Raw genomic sequence first — 17,860 nt, 5'->3', positions numbered from 1 at the left:
ACAATAGTGCCGAATAAGAAAAATAAAAGGAAATGGGATAAAACTTTGATAGTTTAAATTTTATCTTAAAAAACAACTACATTCTATAATACATGCTGATTGCCAAAAGTAATTTCAGGACATACAGACAAATAGAAAGAGAAAGCAATGATTATCTGGTATACTATCAACATCAAATGACTGCTGCTAACATTCTGATACATGTCCTTCAGGACCTAGTCTCTATGTATATTATACATAGATATGAATGCAAAATTATAAATTGCAATAAAAATGAAAACACTTAATAGTCTGTTTTTCACTTAATTAACATAGTGCGAATAACTTTCCATCATAAGTTCAACACTATATGAGTACTCTTCATGATGACAGAATTATAATCAGGCACCATAATTTTTTTAAACTTCCTCCCAATGATAGACATTTAGGTACTTCACCATTTAAAGGTTTTCCTATTATTAACAAATATATGCACCCATAGTTCTATTTTTTTTACTATCTCCTCAGGATAAACTCAAAAGAAATGTAATTTTGGGCTCAAAAGATAAATACATTTTAAATTTGATATATCATGCCAAACAGTTTCCTGGGAAGTAGACCACATTCCCTGCAATTGGGGTAAGAGGGTGACAGTTAACCACATTCTCCCAAGACAATGAGTCAGCATTTTAATTTTTAAGAATCTGACCATATTAATTTAGTCTGCATTCCTTTGAGTACTACAAAGGATGAAATTCTTTTATTTTTTTTATTTTTATTTTTTATTTTATTTTTTATCCTCACCCGAGGACATTTTTCCATTTTTTGTTCAGATGGAGCAGGAGGGAGAGAGAGGAACAGAGAGAGAGAGAAACATCGATGTGAAGGGACACATCGAGTGGCTGCCACCCGCACGACCAACCAGGGCCGGGGACAAACTGCAACCGAGGTACATGCCCTTAGCGGGAACCGAACCCGGGTCTCTCTGTACTGCAGGCCGACGCTCTAACCGCTGAGCCAAACCGGCCAGGGCAAGGGTGAAATTCTTTGTACAAGTTTATTGGCTATTTATATATCTTATCTCCTAAATATGCTTTGTTAACTTTTCCAGTAGCATGGTCACCTTTTTCTCATTGATTTGTAAGAAATCATTACATAGAATATTAAGACTATTATTCCTTTCTGTCATTTATACTGTCAATTTTGTTTTTATAGTTGATTTTTGTTTTTTAGTATTCCCTTTATCAAAAATAGAGGTTCTAAATTTTGATGTGGTCAAAAATATTAGTGGCTTCTGGTGTCTTAGTCTCAATTTATAATGGGCATACCCTTTATACATTAAACATTCCCAAGGTGGTCCATATAAAATAGGACCATAATTAAAAATGACTAATCTACACATATTTTATTCTAACATCAGCTTTTAATTTTCCATTAATAGGTTTAATAATGGATATTTTAAAAGGTTGATTTAGATTTTTTCGGTCTACACACCAAAACAATATTCTCCAAATATAATGTTTTGTAATTAATCAATGAAATAAAATTTTTATTTTTTTTCCACATTGATTTAGTAGACAATTATTGAAAATTAGGCGATGTATATACAGTTGATCCTTGAACAACATGGGGGATTAGTTCCAGGACCCCTGAGGATACCAAAATCCAGAGATGCTCAAGTCCCTTATATAAAATGGTAAAGCCAATGCACATAGTTTGCCCTTTCTTTGGGATTCCCAACCATGAATGGAACATACTCTTTTTGACTGGTGATTAGTTGAATCTTTGGATGCAAAACCCAGAAATACAGAGGGAGACCATATATTTATTTTAAAATATACACGTAGCCCTAGCTAGTTTTGCTTAGTGGTTAGAGTATTGGCCATGAATCAAAGAGTTGTGTAGGTTTGATTCTGGTCAAGGGCATGAACCTCAGTTGTGGTTCCATCCCAAGGCCTGGTAGGGGTTGTGCGGGAGGCCACCAATTGCTGTTTATCTCTCACATTGATGTTTCTCTCTCCCTCCCTCCCTCCCTCCCTCTCTATCTAAAAATCAGTAGAAAAATATCCTAGGGTGAGGATTAAAAAATATATATATGTAATATATATCCATCCATGTATATGGACCCATGCAATTCAAACCCATGCTGTTCAAGGATCAACTGTACTTCCTATACTGAGGAAAACACACACACACACACACACACACACACACACACACACACTACCATTTACCCAGATCTCACAGACCTCTGATTAGTTCCACGAGATATAGCTCTATAAATAGAAGGTAATTAATACTGAAGAAATAAGTAAAAAGTAATGTTAGAAAAAGTACTTTTTCCTTCCTCCCTCCCTCCCTTCTTCCTTCTTTCCTTTCCCTCCCTCCCCCCCTACATTCTTCTCCCCCCCCTCACTCCTCTCCCCCCCTCCCTTCCTTCCTTTCTTTAACAGAGGTTCCTTAAACTATGCTGTGAGGGAATAATAGATTTTGGTTGGCAGATAAAAGGTTGGAGAGCCTTTCATGTAGTAGGAAGAGCTTACTTTAAGGCAGAAATAAGTAGTAAACCCGTAATTATGAAAACACCAACATAAAACCCCATAGAGAACTGGTCACAGAGGAGCCAAGATTAATGCTAGTGGGCCAACAATGGAAAGACTTGAGTGACAAGTTCAAGAGTTTAGGTGCCATATGATCCATGATGGAAACCATCTTAAAATTATGTTCCTGCCATTTATCAATTATTTTACTGGAGACAGATTCCTTGAATTTCTCTTAAAAGATTTATATTTAGGGAGGGATGATTATTTTCTGTGCTTTGGAGAAAAAAGGACTAGGGTAAAGTTTGATAAATTGTATACCCAAGTGTCAACCATTTTCTTTAAATGATAGATTCTAAAGTCAGTTAGTTACACATGCCAGGTAGAGAGATAGAGTTATTTTAACACAAAAATTTGTGATTCATTTTCTTTAGCAACACCCAATGTGATAGGTCAAACTACAAATTATGTCCTGTATGATTTTCCCTTCCAGCAGTTTGCTAATACAATCATCCAACAAGGAAAAAAAAAAAAAAGTCTTTTTCAAGATTAAAAACATCATCTGGATAAGTTTAGATTATCTTGATAGGTACATCTCAAGGGTAAACTGAAGAGGAAAAAGATATCTTTATAGCTACGCTTCAATTGCCTTCCTCCTCACCAAAATATGATCAGACATGCAATGTTGTTTTTGCTTTTTTTTTTCATAAAAGGGTGAGTGCTTACATAAGCCTCATATTTTGTTTATTCAGGAAACCATAACTTTATAGTTTAAAGACAGAAAATAAAATTTATGTTTCTATGTTTCTACCTAATTATTTTCTCCTCAAAACCTAACAATTTTTAAGTACGGTGTCATTAACACCCATAATCTGTGTTGGTTTTGAAACAGGAAAAAAAAAGTGTTTTCTTTATTTTGTTTTTGCTTTACGAATAAGTGCTCAGAACATGAAATTATATACTATTGACATCCACTGCTTTTAGAGAGGTCTGAATTCTCTACATTTGCTGACTTTAAGTGGTATTATTTTGGGTTATGAAAGGTTGCCAAAATATGACTCTAGGCAAGGTACTACTTAGGTATATTTATCATTCTCTTTAAATATCTAAGTTTATCACATTTATAATAATCACATTCTGTTGTAGTACCACTTATGAAAACGGTCTCCACTAACGGCGCACAGACTGTGCAATGGGCCGCTCACGCCATTCATCACAGGGACTGCAGGGTGGACGGCGCCCACTGGAATTGTGCAAGGAGGTTTGTGTGAAAATGCCCATGTTATAAAGTAAAATTCTGAAACATGTTAAGTATGCTGGCTTAAAAAAAAACAAAACTACATCTATTACACTTTGTAAATTAAGGAAGCTGTTAAAGAAGACAATCTTAGGGGTTTTTTTACATTCAAACACAAATGTGTGTATGTGTGAGTGTGCGTGTGTTTAACTACTTTTATATAATATAACCTTTGAATCTACAAATGATCCTCGACGTGATGTGTTGTCACACTAGTGAAATTAAACTGAATAAATATTTTTGTATGTGCTATGTATACATAATTCATGATATCAATCTTATTTTCTTAAGGGAAAATTTGGGATGTTATAGCACAACACCAGATTTTTATTCTATAAATGACTTTTCAGCTAAACCTAGTTTATACTTAAAATTAAAATATGGCAGCAACATAGTTGTAAAGGATTTAATTTTATGGCTTGAGATTTCACCTATTTTTTTCTATTTGGTCTTTCATTTTGTAAACACCAGATGATATCTCGCTGTCTGTCTGTCAATATATTAGTATGAAAGCTTGTTTATATGCCTACACTTAATGTACAGAATGCACCTCAACACTCCTGGGAATGAACTAGGGAGCAATTTTACTATTGTACAAGTAATGCATGGAGACATTCACATTATAAAAGATTAACATAAATCTGAAATGTGCAGATAAAATGTCCCTCTTCACATCCTATCTAACTCTTACTTCCACTCCATTGCCCAAAGGTATGCCATGTTAGCAGTTAGTATAAATCCTTCTAGTCCCTTCACTATTACTTAAATACATATACCTATCTATGTGTTTTCCTGTTTATCTGCATTTAAAAATAAATGGAAACCCTAGTCATAATGTTGTTCTTCTATACTTTTAAAAGTGAGAATATGTTTGAGATCAACATAACCATGCACTGGGAGCTACTGAATTCCTTTTAAAGACTGGATCATTTTCTATAGGGCAATTATATTTTATTTTATTTAACCATTTTCCTTCTAATTGGCTTTCCACAATTATTAGCCATTATAAACCACACATAGATAAAAATTTGTGTGTAAATAGCTTTATATAATATTGGTATATCCATGGGCAAGATTCAATCATTAGAATTTGAGGGGCAAAGTATATGCACATTTGAGTTTATCTGGTATCCAATGGGGCTTTAAAATGTAACCTCTCACCAACTTCTCAACATGAGTTGTATTTTCTTTTTTTTTTCTTTATCCTCACCTGAGGACATTTTTCCATATTTTGTTCGGATAGAGTGGGTGGGAGAGAGAGGAAGAGAGAGAGAGAGAGAGAAACATTGACGTGAAAGGGACACAGTGAGTGGCTGCCACCCACCTGACCAATCAGGGCTGGGGGCAAACTACAACTGAGATACGTGCCCTTAGTGGGAACCAAACCCGGGTCTCTCTGGACCGCAGGCCAACGCTCTAACCACTGAGCCAAACCAGCCAGGGCAAGTTGTATTTTCTTACATCCTCATTAATACTGGGTATTAATCAATATTTTTGCTCTTAGCCAATGTTATACTTAAAAATATGTTTCTTCTCTTGAAGTTCCTTGATAACCAGCAAGATTGAATAGCTTTATCTGTTTAATGATAATGTATATTTTCTGTTCATATTCTTTGCCCATATTTCTACTGTCTTGTTTGTCTTTGGTCGTTTTATCTAGGAATTATTTGTGAAGAAAATATTCTTGACTTTTATATGTTGGTTTTCAAACATATTTTCCAAGTTACTTCTAAAAAAATTTTGTTCCTAGTATCTTCATTAAACTTTTAAACAATTTTTAGGTGCCAACCCTATAACTAAATTTACTCACAATTAAAAATATCTTCCTCCTCTTTCTCGTGTTTTTACATGAGAAATTTTAAAGTGACTGTATTAGTCTATTTTCCTCCTCTACTAGCTTAGCATTGATCATTTATGCAATGTTAACCCTAGAGATTACAATATGCATCCTCAACTTGTTAAATGTTTATAAATCAGTACTTTTACTTTTATTACACAAGGTCAGAAACTTAGAATACATAACTTATTTACCTTCCTTTAAATTTATGTTATTGTCATTATTTTAATTCTCTATACATTTTTAAAAATGTGTTTTTATTTATTTTTTTTAGAGAGAGAGGGGAGAGAGAGAGATAGAAACAAGGATGTGAGAGCGAAACATGGATCGGCTGACTCCCGCATACCCCCTACTGGGGATCAGGCCCACAACCTGGGCATGTGCCCTGATTGGGAATCAAACCGGAGCCTCTCAATTCATGGAACGACACTCAATCCACTGAGCCACATTGGCTGGGCCTCTATGCATTTTAAAACCACACAAAATATTGCTGTGTTGTACATTCAATATATATTTAGATCTATCATATATCTATGTATATTATTATCTCATCTACCTGTATTATGTTAGCTATTTTAATTTTTTCTTTTTTTCTACTTTCCATGTAGAATTGTTTTCTTTATGCCTGGAGAATACCTTTCAGTATTCCCTTTAGTGTGTTTCTGTTTATAATGGATTCTCTTACTTGTGTATGAAAATACCTCTTTTATATTTTTCATTCTGGAAGAAAATTTCTGCTTGGTAAAGAATTATAGATTGACAGTTATTTTCTTAGTACTATTTGAAGTTTCCGTATTGTCTTCTGGCTCTCAATGTTTCTGTTGAGAAATCAGTTGTCAATCTTACTATAATTCTTTGAAGGGAAAAAGAAAGACATTGTTGTCCTTACCATGGCTGGTTTTAGGACATTTTATTCACTTTTTTTCATCAAAAATTTTCATTAAGACTTTATTATATTAGAGAAGTTTAAGTTTCACAGCAAAATTGAGGAAAAGATACAGAAATTTCCCAAATACCCCTTGCTCCCACACAGACATACCATGCTCCATTATAAACTTCCCTACCATAATGGTATGTACATTTGTTACAACTGAGAAACCTCCATTGACACATCAGTCACTCTTAAAATACAGTCCCTTAGAGTCCCAACATGCAATTTTTGGAATTTACTTTACCCTTGGCCCCCTTCAATTTTTGTTTTTCTAGCTCTACTTCTAAGTTTCTCAAATTCTCAGCCACCTTTTACAAACTAGTAGCTGCCTATTGGTAGAAACTACTTCTAAATATCAGGCCTGACAACACAATCACAAGCCAGTTATAAGATAATCAGGGACTTTTGGTCATTGGTTGCACATTTGATAGTAAAGTATTCTCAACTGGGAACATGTTTGTCTCGCCATTTACTCAGAATTAAAAAAAAATTTTTCTTTACTAAAACTACTTAATTTTCATTGTGTTATTCTTCCAGAAATTTGTTAGGTTCATACCTAAATATTTTATGTGATCCTTTTCTAATGAGTTACTACTAAAATACAGGAAAATATTATTTTCTTAATGTTGGTTTCATATCTGTAAACAATGACAGCTTTGTGTGTTGTTTTTAGTAACTTTCTTTTTATTTTACTTTATTTTTTTTTTGTTTGTTTTATTACTGTGGCTAGAAACTAAAAAGCAATATTGGGTACATAATAATAATTGTCTTGTTCCAAGTGGGTATTTTAAGGTTTTCATCAAAACATTTTTAGTGAGCTTCTAGGGTTGGTATATTTTATGAGTCAAGAGTGTAATTCTATATATTGATTAACTAGAGTCTTTTAAAAATCAGAAATTGATGTTTACTTTTATTAAATGATTCACCATATCTACTGAGATGATCATTTATGTTTCTTCCCTTAATTTAACAATGTAATGAATTACATTAATAAATATCCCAGTGTTAAACCATCCTTCCACATCTGGAATAAACCCTATTTGAACATCCAATCCTCTGCTATGTTTCACTTCCTAATGTTTTATTTAAGATTGTTACATCTATTTTCATAACTAAGATTGCCCATAACTTTGCATTATTTTTTCCATTTCTGTTATAATTCATTATCAATTCATAGCCTTTCTCAGGATTATACTAACTTCAAATGAGTTGAAAACTTTCCATCTCCTTCTATCCTCCATCACAATTTATAGAAAGGGGACTCAGCTACTTTTAGGAATTTTGGTAAAACTGGCCTATAGAACCTTCTAGGTGTGATGCCGTTTCTCTGCACAGATTCTTCAGTATTTTGTATGGTTATCAATCTATTAAGATTTTCTACATCCTCTCAAGGAAATACTGGTAATTTCACTTTTGTACATTTTTAAATCTATCAACAGAAAATTGTACCTGACATTTCACTAAAAGTTTTCGAATCTTAAAGTTCTAAAATCACTATTAGTTTCTTTTTCAAGAATATAATAAATTTTCAAACTTTTCTGAAAAATGTAATCAGTCTTCTACCATCTGCTCTGTTCACTCTTCCTTAGCTGTTATCTGATCTGTTTGTAGAGTCTCATGTCTCTGTATGTTTTCATTTTCCTCAACTGTTTGGTGACTTGGGGCTGCCAGGGTATCTTCACATTAGATAATTCCAGCTCACTTTTCTGAGGATGTTTGCCATAACTCGCCTCTAGAGACTATAGGAGGGGCACAGGATGATGGTAGTTTGGTGTGCCAGTAGCTTGTATTTAGGGTATATGTTTTGTCTCTCCAGAAGGTCGGTAGCCACTACAGAACCGCCCTCACTGGGATGTCCATGCCTGTACTAGCTTCTTTAGCTTTGGAGCAGGTGCTACGGATCCCAGTGCTCTGTCGAGCAGCAGAGGGTGAAGGGGCTGGCTGTGCAGTTGCTCTCAGGGCAGTTTCCTACTTTCTTTCATTTTTTCACCTAAAACTTTTTTCCATTTCTGTATCAATTGAGGATGCCAAGGAAACCCTCACTAACTCTGCATCACATTTGTACATATGAGGCTGTGGTCTCATCTAATCAATAATCTACAATTTTATTTTATTTTACTTTTTAAATTTATCTTTATTGTTGAAACTATTACAGATGTCCTCCCTTTCCCCCCACTTACACCCTGTTCTCCATTCCTGACCACCCCCTGCCTTCACCACACTATTGTCTGTGTCCAGTGGTTATGCATATATGCATATACGTTCTTTGGTTTAGATGTCATAAAATCTCTTATCCATAGCATTCTGGATTTTGAAAACTTTGGTCTCTTACGGGATTGTGGGTGGAAGAAGAGTTGTGCATATATGTTTACTTCACTCTTTTGATAAAAGTCACTCTTTCCTCCCGCAAAATCTCTTTCTGCTTTTCTTGGGTGTCTATTCATCCCATTCCCCATTCAATATGACCTACTTAGGTCTTCAAATAACTCTACTCCATTTCTCAGGCCACGGTGATTAATCGGGTGTGCACACATGACACAAGCATGGCCAGTACTGTTAGCATCATGGGGAAGGATGTCTCTTTCATCAGCAGTTGTTAAACTAGAGCTGACTGTGTCATGTCTCCTGCCAGTTGTAGGAAGCCTGTCTGCAGTAGAAGGGAATGAGGCCAAATCAGAAAGAATCAGAGAAGAGAAGTGAACTAGAACGAGAGGCTGAGACACATGTATTCATACTACATCCACTTACATGTCCATACACACTTCATAACATTGTTTGGCTACTTAGATCTGGCTGACCTTAGGCTAGCTTACTCCCTGTTTACCAGTTGTTTTGAGGGGAATTTCTTTCATTCTCACCCCAAAATTATAATATACTGTCTGGCTAACTCATTTACAACCTTTAGGTTTCCTACTACATTTCACTTATTCCTAGAAGCCCCCATGAGCCTCATATCTACAGGTTAAATGGTCCTCTTTGTCTTCTATTTGTTCCCACAACACGATAACATTTTTGGTCCCGTATTGTAATTACTTATTTATTCTTCTCTCTCCTCATTAGAGTGTAAACTCCTTGAGGACAATAATTTTTGCTTATTACTCTTATACCTGAAACTCAGTATAAGGCCCGAACATAGTAGGAACTCAGTAATGTAGGCTGAAAAAATGAATAAGCAATTTTATAGCTGCACCACCTAACTTTAGTTAATGTCTGGCAGTAGGTACTGGGCTACCAACAATGACTGGGTATCTGGTATGCATTTTTGATCACCACTGTTAATATCCAATAGAGTTCCTTGTGTGAAGTTATTAAATTTCTTGTAGTTTTTAGGTAACAAAAGCAAAAGACAGCAGTTTCCAGATTTCGGGGTGGGGGCTTAGGCCAAGGAAAATATATATCCCCTAAAGAGATTCTGGTTTCCTTAACAATTCTTATGCCAGAGAGTCTGTGGGCTAAATGCATTGTCAAAACAACAGACTCGGAGAACTCCTGCCTTTATTGACTAACAGGGAGTCAGTCCTCAGCTCTTTAAATAAAGTGAGTGACACTCATGTACTTCATCCACTCATATGGCTACAACTACAGGCATTTGCTGCTTCCATTTTCTGCTCTATTCCGGTTGTTTACTGTCTTTTTGAACATATATAATCTGTAAACCACTGAATAAATGACAAAACATATTGCTTATAAAATTATGTCTATTAAAAAGATTTCTAGATTATTTAAAAAAACATTCAGGTCAAGAATAATAATTTACTGAAACATGCCTTCTATGATCTAAGAAAAACATAAAATTTCTTTGAAAAAGTGAGTGGGAATAGCCAGAAACAATCATTAAATTTAAAAAAATTAATTTTCTTTAAACTAAAACCAAAGAAAAGTAGGAATATCATTTATTTATATTCTCTATTAATAATTAAAATGAGTATGTATCAAGTATTCTTAGAAGTGATTTATGTGTTTTGTTCTAATCTTCCATCTACAATTAAAAAACTAAATTTCATCAGTTATTTAACTTGAATGCTTGCCTGAGTAAAATTTGGAACATTTATGTGGTTGTTGTGTGGCCCTTGCTTGGTCCCAGAGCAGTGAGGTCAGCATGACTAATCACATTAGTGGGGCAGGCTCCTGCCTCCTCCATGAAAAGTTGCTAATTTATAAAACAGATATTTACACCAAGAGCTATGAGACAATTCTAAAATGCCATAACATATTGTACTATGAGCACTGCTTGGGTTAATCATTTTAAAATTCCACGGGTGATCTAATTCTTGAAGGCCCACTATCTTTTCCTTAAAGATTATTTTTATAGTTCAGGTCAGCTTGGGGAAAATGCAAAAGACAATGGCAAATAAAGGAGCCAATCGCTGTCTACTTTCTCAATTTTATCTTTCTGTGAGCATAAAATGTCACCTAAATATATCTTTACAACAGAGATGGAAGGCATGAGTGCACAATTAACAAAGGGAATAGGGGGTTCTTTATAAAGATTTTTCTTGAGAATTCTGAACATCTGCTTACGCTGCTGTCGAAGCCACTATCATTTCCCCTAAGTTTTGCCGAGTAGATGAGATAGGATTGTATTCCAAACTGATGATTATTGCAACACTGTCACACTACATGATGTAATTCTGAGATGGAAATGAAACTCCGTCAAGTGACATTTAATTTAAGCTACAAGGATATTGCGAAGAAGAAATTTTAAGAATACTCAAAAGCAAAAGGATTCCTTGTTTTCTTCCAGCTCATTTTTAAAAGGTCACCATTAGAATAAGTACCCAAATGGAGGGTGAGCAATGGTGACTGAAATGTTTATGAAGTAAGTGATTATAAACACCAGAACAATGCTCTGGGAGACAATAGTTGGCACATTTCACCTGGCTCTTAATATCAGGAAAATTACAAAGATAATATAAATATCCCCTCATTCACTGTTTATTTTCGAACATGGCCCCTCCTCTCCCTTATACTTCTAGGCAGTGTGGCCTCCTGAAGTAGTAGAAGGCCTAAGAAGCATTTTTTAAATGTCATTTTTAACTTCCTTAAGATTTTCCCTTACACAAAATTCATTTCTAGTCATTATAAATAATATGATTATATGTAAGGCTGTTCAAAAGTATCTCCAGGTAGACCATGGGCCATAGAATTTTATTCTGTGAAATCACTTAAGTTGTGTTAATTGAGGGATGACTATGTCCTTCATTATACTGCATGTTGTGGTGGGAATACAGCACGTGATCCTTTTCTTCAAGGAAATTATAGTCGAGTTGTATTGACCACACGAATCCACAGGAAATAGAAAAGCATATAACATGGTACATATTTATGTGCTAATTGGTGTGGTAAAAGTAGTCAATAATCAGCAGAAAGAGATCAATTGGAATATAATAACAGAATGTGATTAAAGAGTTTGCCTAAACCTTCCTTTGCTACATGATGCAATTAAGAAAGTTCGTTTCATTGAGGAAGTAGAATTTGAATCAGGCCTTAAATGAGTAGACTGAAAATAAATGAGAAATTAGAAGAGATTTAACTGAATTAATTTATCTCACTTTTCCTGATTTTATTTCTAGGAAGACATCCATACCCTATCCAATTGAGACTTGTCAAATAATCCATAAACACATAAAGTAAACGTGTTTAACAATCCTTTTAATGCCAAAACACAGCTTATTTCCTTAATCCAAAGCTTCCTTTCTGTAATCATTCTTTTTGTAAACTACTAGTTGGTTATATTAACACCAAGTAATCTTGACAGTGGTTGCTTTAAGCAGTTAAAGCCCAGATACTCATCTGCACACACTCAGTGATCCAGCTTAATGAGTCCCATCCAGACAAATAACTTACCTCGGTTCCCAGCACAATTTCTTCCCTGGCAGAGTAGAACAGAAACTCATACAGCTTGTAGTGTTGAAATAAGCTGAAATATAAAACAAATGTGTGACTGTGATGAATTTGTTTCAGTAAACAAAGGTAAATATGTAGAGTCTTTATTAAAGGAAAGTTGTTCATATTGACCAAAATAATTTTGAAATAAATTTATTTTATTTATAAATACTAAACAATTGAAAGTTTACTTTTTGAGACATTGGCAATATAACACAGTACCTAAAATAATATCAGTAAATAAACTGTGAGGAGTAGACAGGTTTGGGTTACACCTTGATATTTTCTGGCTTACAACTAGATAATGCATTGCCCTTAACACCAAACTTCACATTATTTTTCATATTTTGCTTCACACTGGAATCAGTTTCCTCTGGCATGAATGGCACTAAATTCTACAATCTACTTCCATATCAATTACTTCTCACATTCTAAAACTGTTTCAAGATTAAATTAATCTCCGATAACCCTTGAAAAATGATACCACGTGAACTGAAATCCATTTTGAAGGTGTCTGATTTTCTAGTAGAATATTTGATCAAACATCAAAGAGAGGAATTAATTTAAGGAAGATAATTTCTTCAATTCCTACCCTAAAGACCGAGTGGATAGTGAGTAAAAACTATAAAGAGCCAAAAGGATAGGAGTTCCTTAAAACATATATTTCTAGTAAGTTTAAAGATCTCAGCAATGTATTATTAAAAGTTAAAATTTTACTGAAGGGCTGACTTCTAATATCCTGTTTGTGATAATATTTGAATTTTTCTAATTCTCTTCCCGCTGGTTGGGAAAATTAATAGACTCATAATACAGCAAAATGCCCAAGAACAAAAAATTGTCTTAGTGGTTTCTCTTTCACTCTGGTGCCTTTTGCTATTTAAGAAAATTGATTTTAATATAACTGAGAAATTAACATTTGGAAAATGTAGCTACAGAGCATGTATAATAATGGCTTCTTCTGGATGCTGTAATGGATCAAAGTTTCAATTCATTTGAAATCAATGAAGAAATCCTCAGGCAGCTGGGTCTCTCTGAGTTATATTTGCAGTTGATCTCACTACTAACACAATCCATTAAAAAGTGACGGGCGTGCAGACTCACTCATGGTATTTTTATTTTGGGAGGGAACCTTATACATTTAAATTAGTCATCAACATTCAGAAAACTAACTTAGCTTTTGACATTACTTTGATTTGTTGGCTAGAAAATACATCAGGATTAGTGAAGTTTGATGATTCAATGATGCAAAATAAATTCAAATTCTCCCTCCCTTACATTGCTTACTTAGAGAAAGCTTTAAGGTTAAAAAGATTACATTGGCAATAACAGATTTTGAGTAGAAAAATTAAAAACTGTAGACTATTTTGTAAGTAGTTTGGCTTCCTCTCAGTAAATTAGTGTGAAATTTCTCTTTCTCCATCTCAAAGTTAATTTATGTCTTCCTTCCTGAAATTTCATAATCTTTCAGTTATTCTCCTCATTGCATATAGTAACTAGATTTTTCCATGCCAAAGGGAAATTCATGACTTGGAGGCAGTGGTCAAAGATAGAAGGTTGGGGCAAGGCCAGGATTAGAACGAGACAGAGGAGGTGAGGGAGGCATCTTACTCAGGGGCTGATCAAGTTGCTTCCATTGCCCCACACTGGTCCCCACCTTGGTTGGAGTTCTCTGACTATACCAAGGAATATGAGCTGGTCTCCCCTGGGAGCAAAGTGATATACCGCCGCCATGAGAGAACACTTCCTCCCTCTTCCTTTAGACTTTGGCTGACTCAAGCCCCTGGACTATTTTGTTAAACATTGTCTTAGACATAAATCAAAGGAAAAATACCCAGAGTGAAAATAGGTCAAGACTCTGGCTCCATGTCAGAAACTGCTATACCTTGCTGTGCAGAAAGGGGCAGTGTTGCTTGTGCTACACTGAGTATATGCCTGCGCCCATCACCTTCTCCTAATTCCCAGGGAATAGGTAGAATACATAACAACAAGTGTACTTGGACCAGATATATATCTAAATCATGTCTTATATTAAAGAGATGCAATAGTATTTATGTTTATATCCATATGTTATACAATATTTAAATGTATATATTGCATAAGAAGATTCATCAGTACTTACAGAAATGTTGGGGAAGAATTTTGGTATTAGTTTTTTCCAATCAAAGACACATGGCAGAATGTATAATTTAGAGCAGCAATTTTCAACCTTTTTCATCTCGTGGCGCACATAAACTAAAATTCTGCGGCACACCAAAAAATAGATTTTGCCAATTTGACACACACACACACACACACACACACAAAGGTATAATTTTGATTCATTTACACTGGATGGCTATTGTTGTGGTGGCTGTTGTCATTTTTTAATTTGATAATATAAGGAAAAAGAGGTCAGTGCCCCTGGCTAAAAAGTTAGGTATTGTATGTTTTAAAAATTCTTGTGGTACACTACTGTGCCTGCCACAGCACAACAGTTAAAAATCACTGATTTAGACTCTATTAACAGTATCAAATGAGATTTCAATTTTATTGCCAATTAAGTTTCATGTGCTATGGGGTCATGTTCTAAAAACTGCTCTCTCTAAATTGACGAGGGCTTTCAATGGTTGAATAAATTTAATATCAGGTTAAATTGAAGCATGCTTATACTTTCAATAATTGAGTTAGCTTCATATTTATAAAATTTCTTTGTAGTCATTAAAATGAAAAGTATTATATGATTTAATTACCACTAAACTTACATTTGCGGATCTATGAGGCATTCTAAACAGGTGTTACAGAAAAGCACATTTCTCTTTATATAATTTTAGGATCAATTCTAGATATCATACTAACAGATATTTTATTTATGTAACAGGTGCATTTAAAATGTATAATTTCTTTGAAATCACAGTATAAAGACTTAACAGCATCAAAAATAGTTCTGATTTACTTTACATAACTAATCAGTCAAATATTACTTTTTTTTTTAAAAGAAGACTAGGGATATTTGGTGTGTGGTTACCCTGGTTAGGAGCTACCGGGGACGGACAATGACATCTCCTCTTCCCTATTTTCTGAAATGAAATGTTAAGAAGTACACTGATGAGAGATAGGAGATGCCAGAGAGAAGAGCTGCCCTCTTTCCAAATCCAGAAGGTGCCTTCATGGCACCCGTGTGGGTTTGGCTTCTATGGTTAATGATGAGTTCCAAGGCCCATTGGAAACCTCCTGGGTTCAGAACTTAGCTTTAAAATGTCTTCTGCAAAAGAGACCTAGCAGGTTTAAATAGAGAGAAGGGAGAGAAGGATGGTATACACATGTGCAGAGGATTCCCCCACCCAGTGAGTCCCAAGCCCTGAGAGGCAGAAAGAGCTTGGGGACCAGATTCTCCTTCAGTTCTGGATTTCCACTCTCCCCCTTCCCCCCATTCAAGGACCTTGCTTTACTCTAACTGATATGAAGGCTACTGTGGCTTTTAGTGGGGGAAACACATTAGAAGCATGTTTTTATGTTAAGAAATCATATTATATCAAATGCTATTATAAAAAAACATATTATATCATGTACCATTATTAATTCATGCCAGAAACCAGTATATAAACCTTATCATATTAAACACATTAATATTTAAAAAGCTTCCAGACTACAACCAGGATCCTTGCCAAGCAAATCATGAGCATGTCTGAGACATCATGCAGCACCCTTTATTTTGGAATTTTAAAATTTAAAGTTGGAAAACACTGCAGTATACAGTCATAGAGGAACAAAGATATTCTGTGGAAGCTTTTAGTAAGACAAAAGAAAGATTTTTACCAACTCTTGTTTAAATATTTGCAAACTCTAAAAATGTCCCCTGGGAGAGATGCATGACTCTAATGCTGACCCTGTGACAGATTAAATAAGATAGATTTCTTAGTTCACCAATGAAGACTCACTGTAATAAAAATACTTTCCCTTCATATACCTTCATTTTCTAAGCAGAAAGAAAAACGTACTGAGTTTAATTGGTCAATACTACAAAATATTTCCGGACACATAATAAATTTGAGGAAGTATATACATAAATCTTTTTAATTTCTAGTACAAAGCACTTAAAATAAATGTTTAAGTGAAAATGAATGTTGTTCTTTAAAACAAAAAATTTTGATGTCAAGTCCAACTACCTAAAATATAGATTCTATTGTAATTAAATCTAAAAAAACTGAAAGAATCACTTTATATATAAAAGGGTATTAGAGATTTAGAGAAAACAAATGCTTAATTTATTATAATTCTAAATAAAATTATACTTATCAAACACAAACCTATTTTTAAGAATACAAGGCTAGCTAACTTGTTCAGTGTCCTGATTTTTATTTATTGAATGAATGATTTGAATATTATCTAATTACTGGTTGGTTTAATTACTATATAACTTCTGTAAATATCAAACTTTGCTAAAAATTGAATTAGTTTCTACTTAGTAGACATTTTCTAGAAGATATGAAACAAAAAATAAATGCGACTAAAAAGAAATCCACACCTGATTTTTAAGTAATCAATAATAGCGTTGGCTTGTTTTATGTCAAAGACATTCCATTTCTCATTTTTCTGTAAATGGGATGGTCCAATTTCAGCCATCACTTCTCCAACCCACTTTAAGCTGTCTTCTAAGGACACATGCAATGCTGAAATAAAATCCAGAGATGCTTTAAGCATTACTTTGATAAATGTTTTAGAACAAAATAATCTAAGATGTCCTTAATGTGAAAAAATGTACTTTCAGTATTGGTGAGAACACATTTTAAAATTACTGTTGTTTCTTTATGATAAATTAATAGTTACAGTTTGTGTACAATAATAGCAGCTGACACACCTAACTGTAAATTTCTATAATGCTCTACACAATTGTCTCACATTTATGTTTCCATTTGAAGACACACAAAAAATCTATATCTAAAGATTACATTAAAATGGAAAAAAAATATCTTTGTATGATCTTAAAATAACATCACAAATGGAAATGACACAAAAGTCGGTTGGATTAGCTGGTGAGGAAGGCCTCCCGGGTAGATCCAGTCAGTCACTGTCGACAGCAGAGCTGAACTCGGAGCTGAAAATGTAAATGAGCAGTCGACCAACACTTGGCTTTAGTTGATTGTTACCATGTGGAAATTTGGGCTTGAAGATTTTCAATGGATGCCAGAAATATGGATTTTTATGTAAAACATTAAGCTTTTTTTTTCTTTTTCAAGCTATAACTTATGTGAGCTGTTCCTTAAATTTTGCATGGTGGTGGGGGAGAGAGTCACATGACAGTGCAAAAGCATGACTCGGACACCACTGTGCCACCTTTACTAAAATCCTTAACAAAATGCTACAAATCAGATCCAGCAATACATCAAAAAAAAATTATTCACCATGACCAA

At 34.3% G+C, this 17,860-nt stretch overlaps 1 protein-coding gene across 1 annotated transcript in view; it reads right to left on the bottom strand.

Moving 5' to 3' along the window:
* CABCOCO1 (ciliary associated calcium binding coiled-coil 1) overlaps nucleotides 1–17,860 on the bottom strand; it is a 110,815-nt gene that overhangs the window by 62,346 nt on the left and 30,609 nt on the right. The window contains exons 4-5 of the mRNA XM_036265559.1: nucleotides 16,975–17,119; nucleotides 12,432–12,504 (exon numbers count right to left, since the gene is read on the bottom strand). Coding sequence (XP_036121452.1) covers nucleotides 12,432–12,504; nucleotides 16,975–17,119 — 218 coding nt within the window. The remainder of the gene's footprint in view (nucleotides 1–12,431; nucleotides 12,505–16,974; nucleotides 17,120–17,860) is intronic.

Source organism: Molossus molossus, unplaced genomic scaffold (assembly GCF_014108415.1).
Source record: "Molossus molossus isolate mMolMol1 unplaced genomic scaffold, mMolMol1.p scaffold_m16_p_17, whole genome shotgun sequence".
Lineage (NCBI taxonomy): Eukaryota > Metazoa > Chordata > Mammalia > Chiroptera > Molossidae > Molossus > Molossus molossus.
Note: the sequence above shows the minus strand (reverse complement) of the source record. Positions and strands in the feature narration are given on the sequence as shown.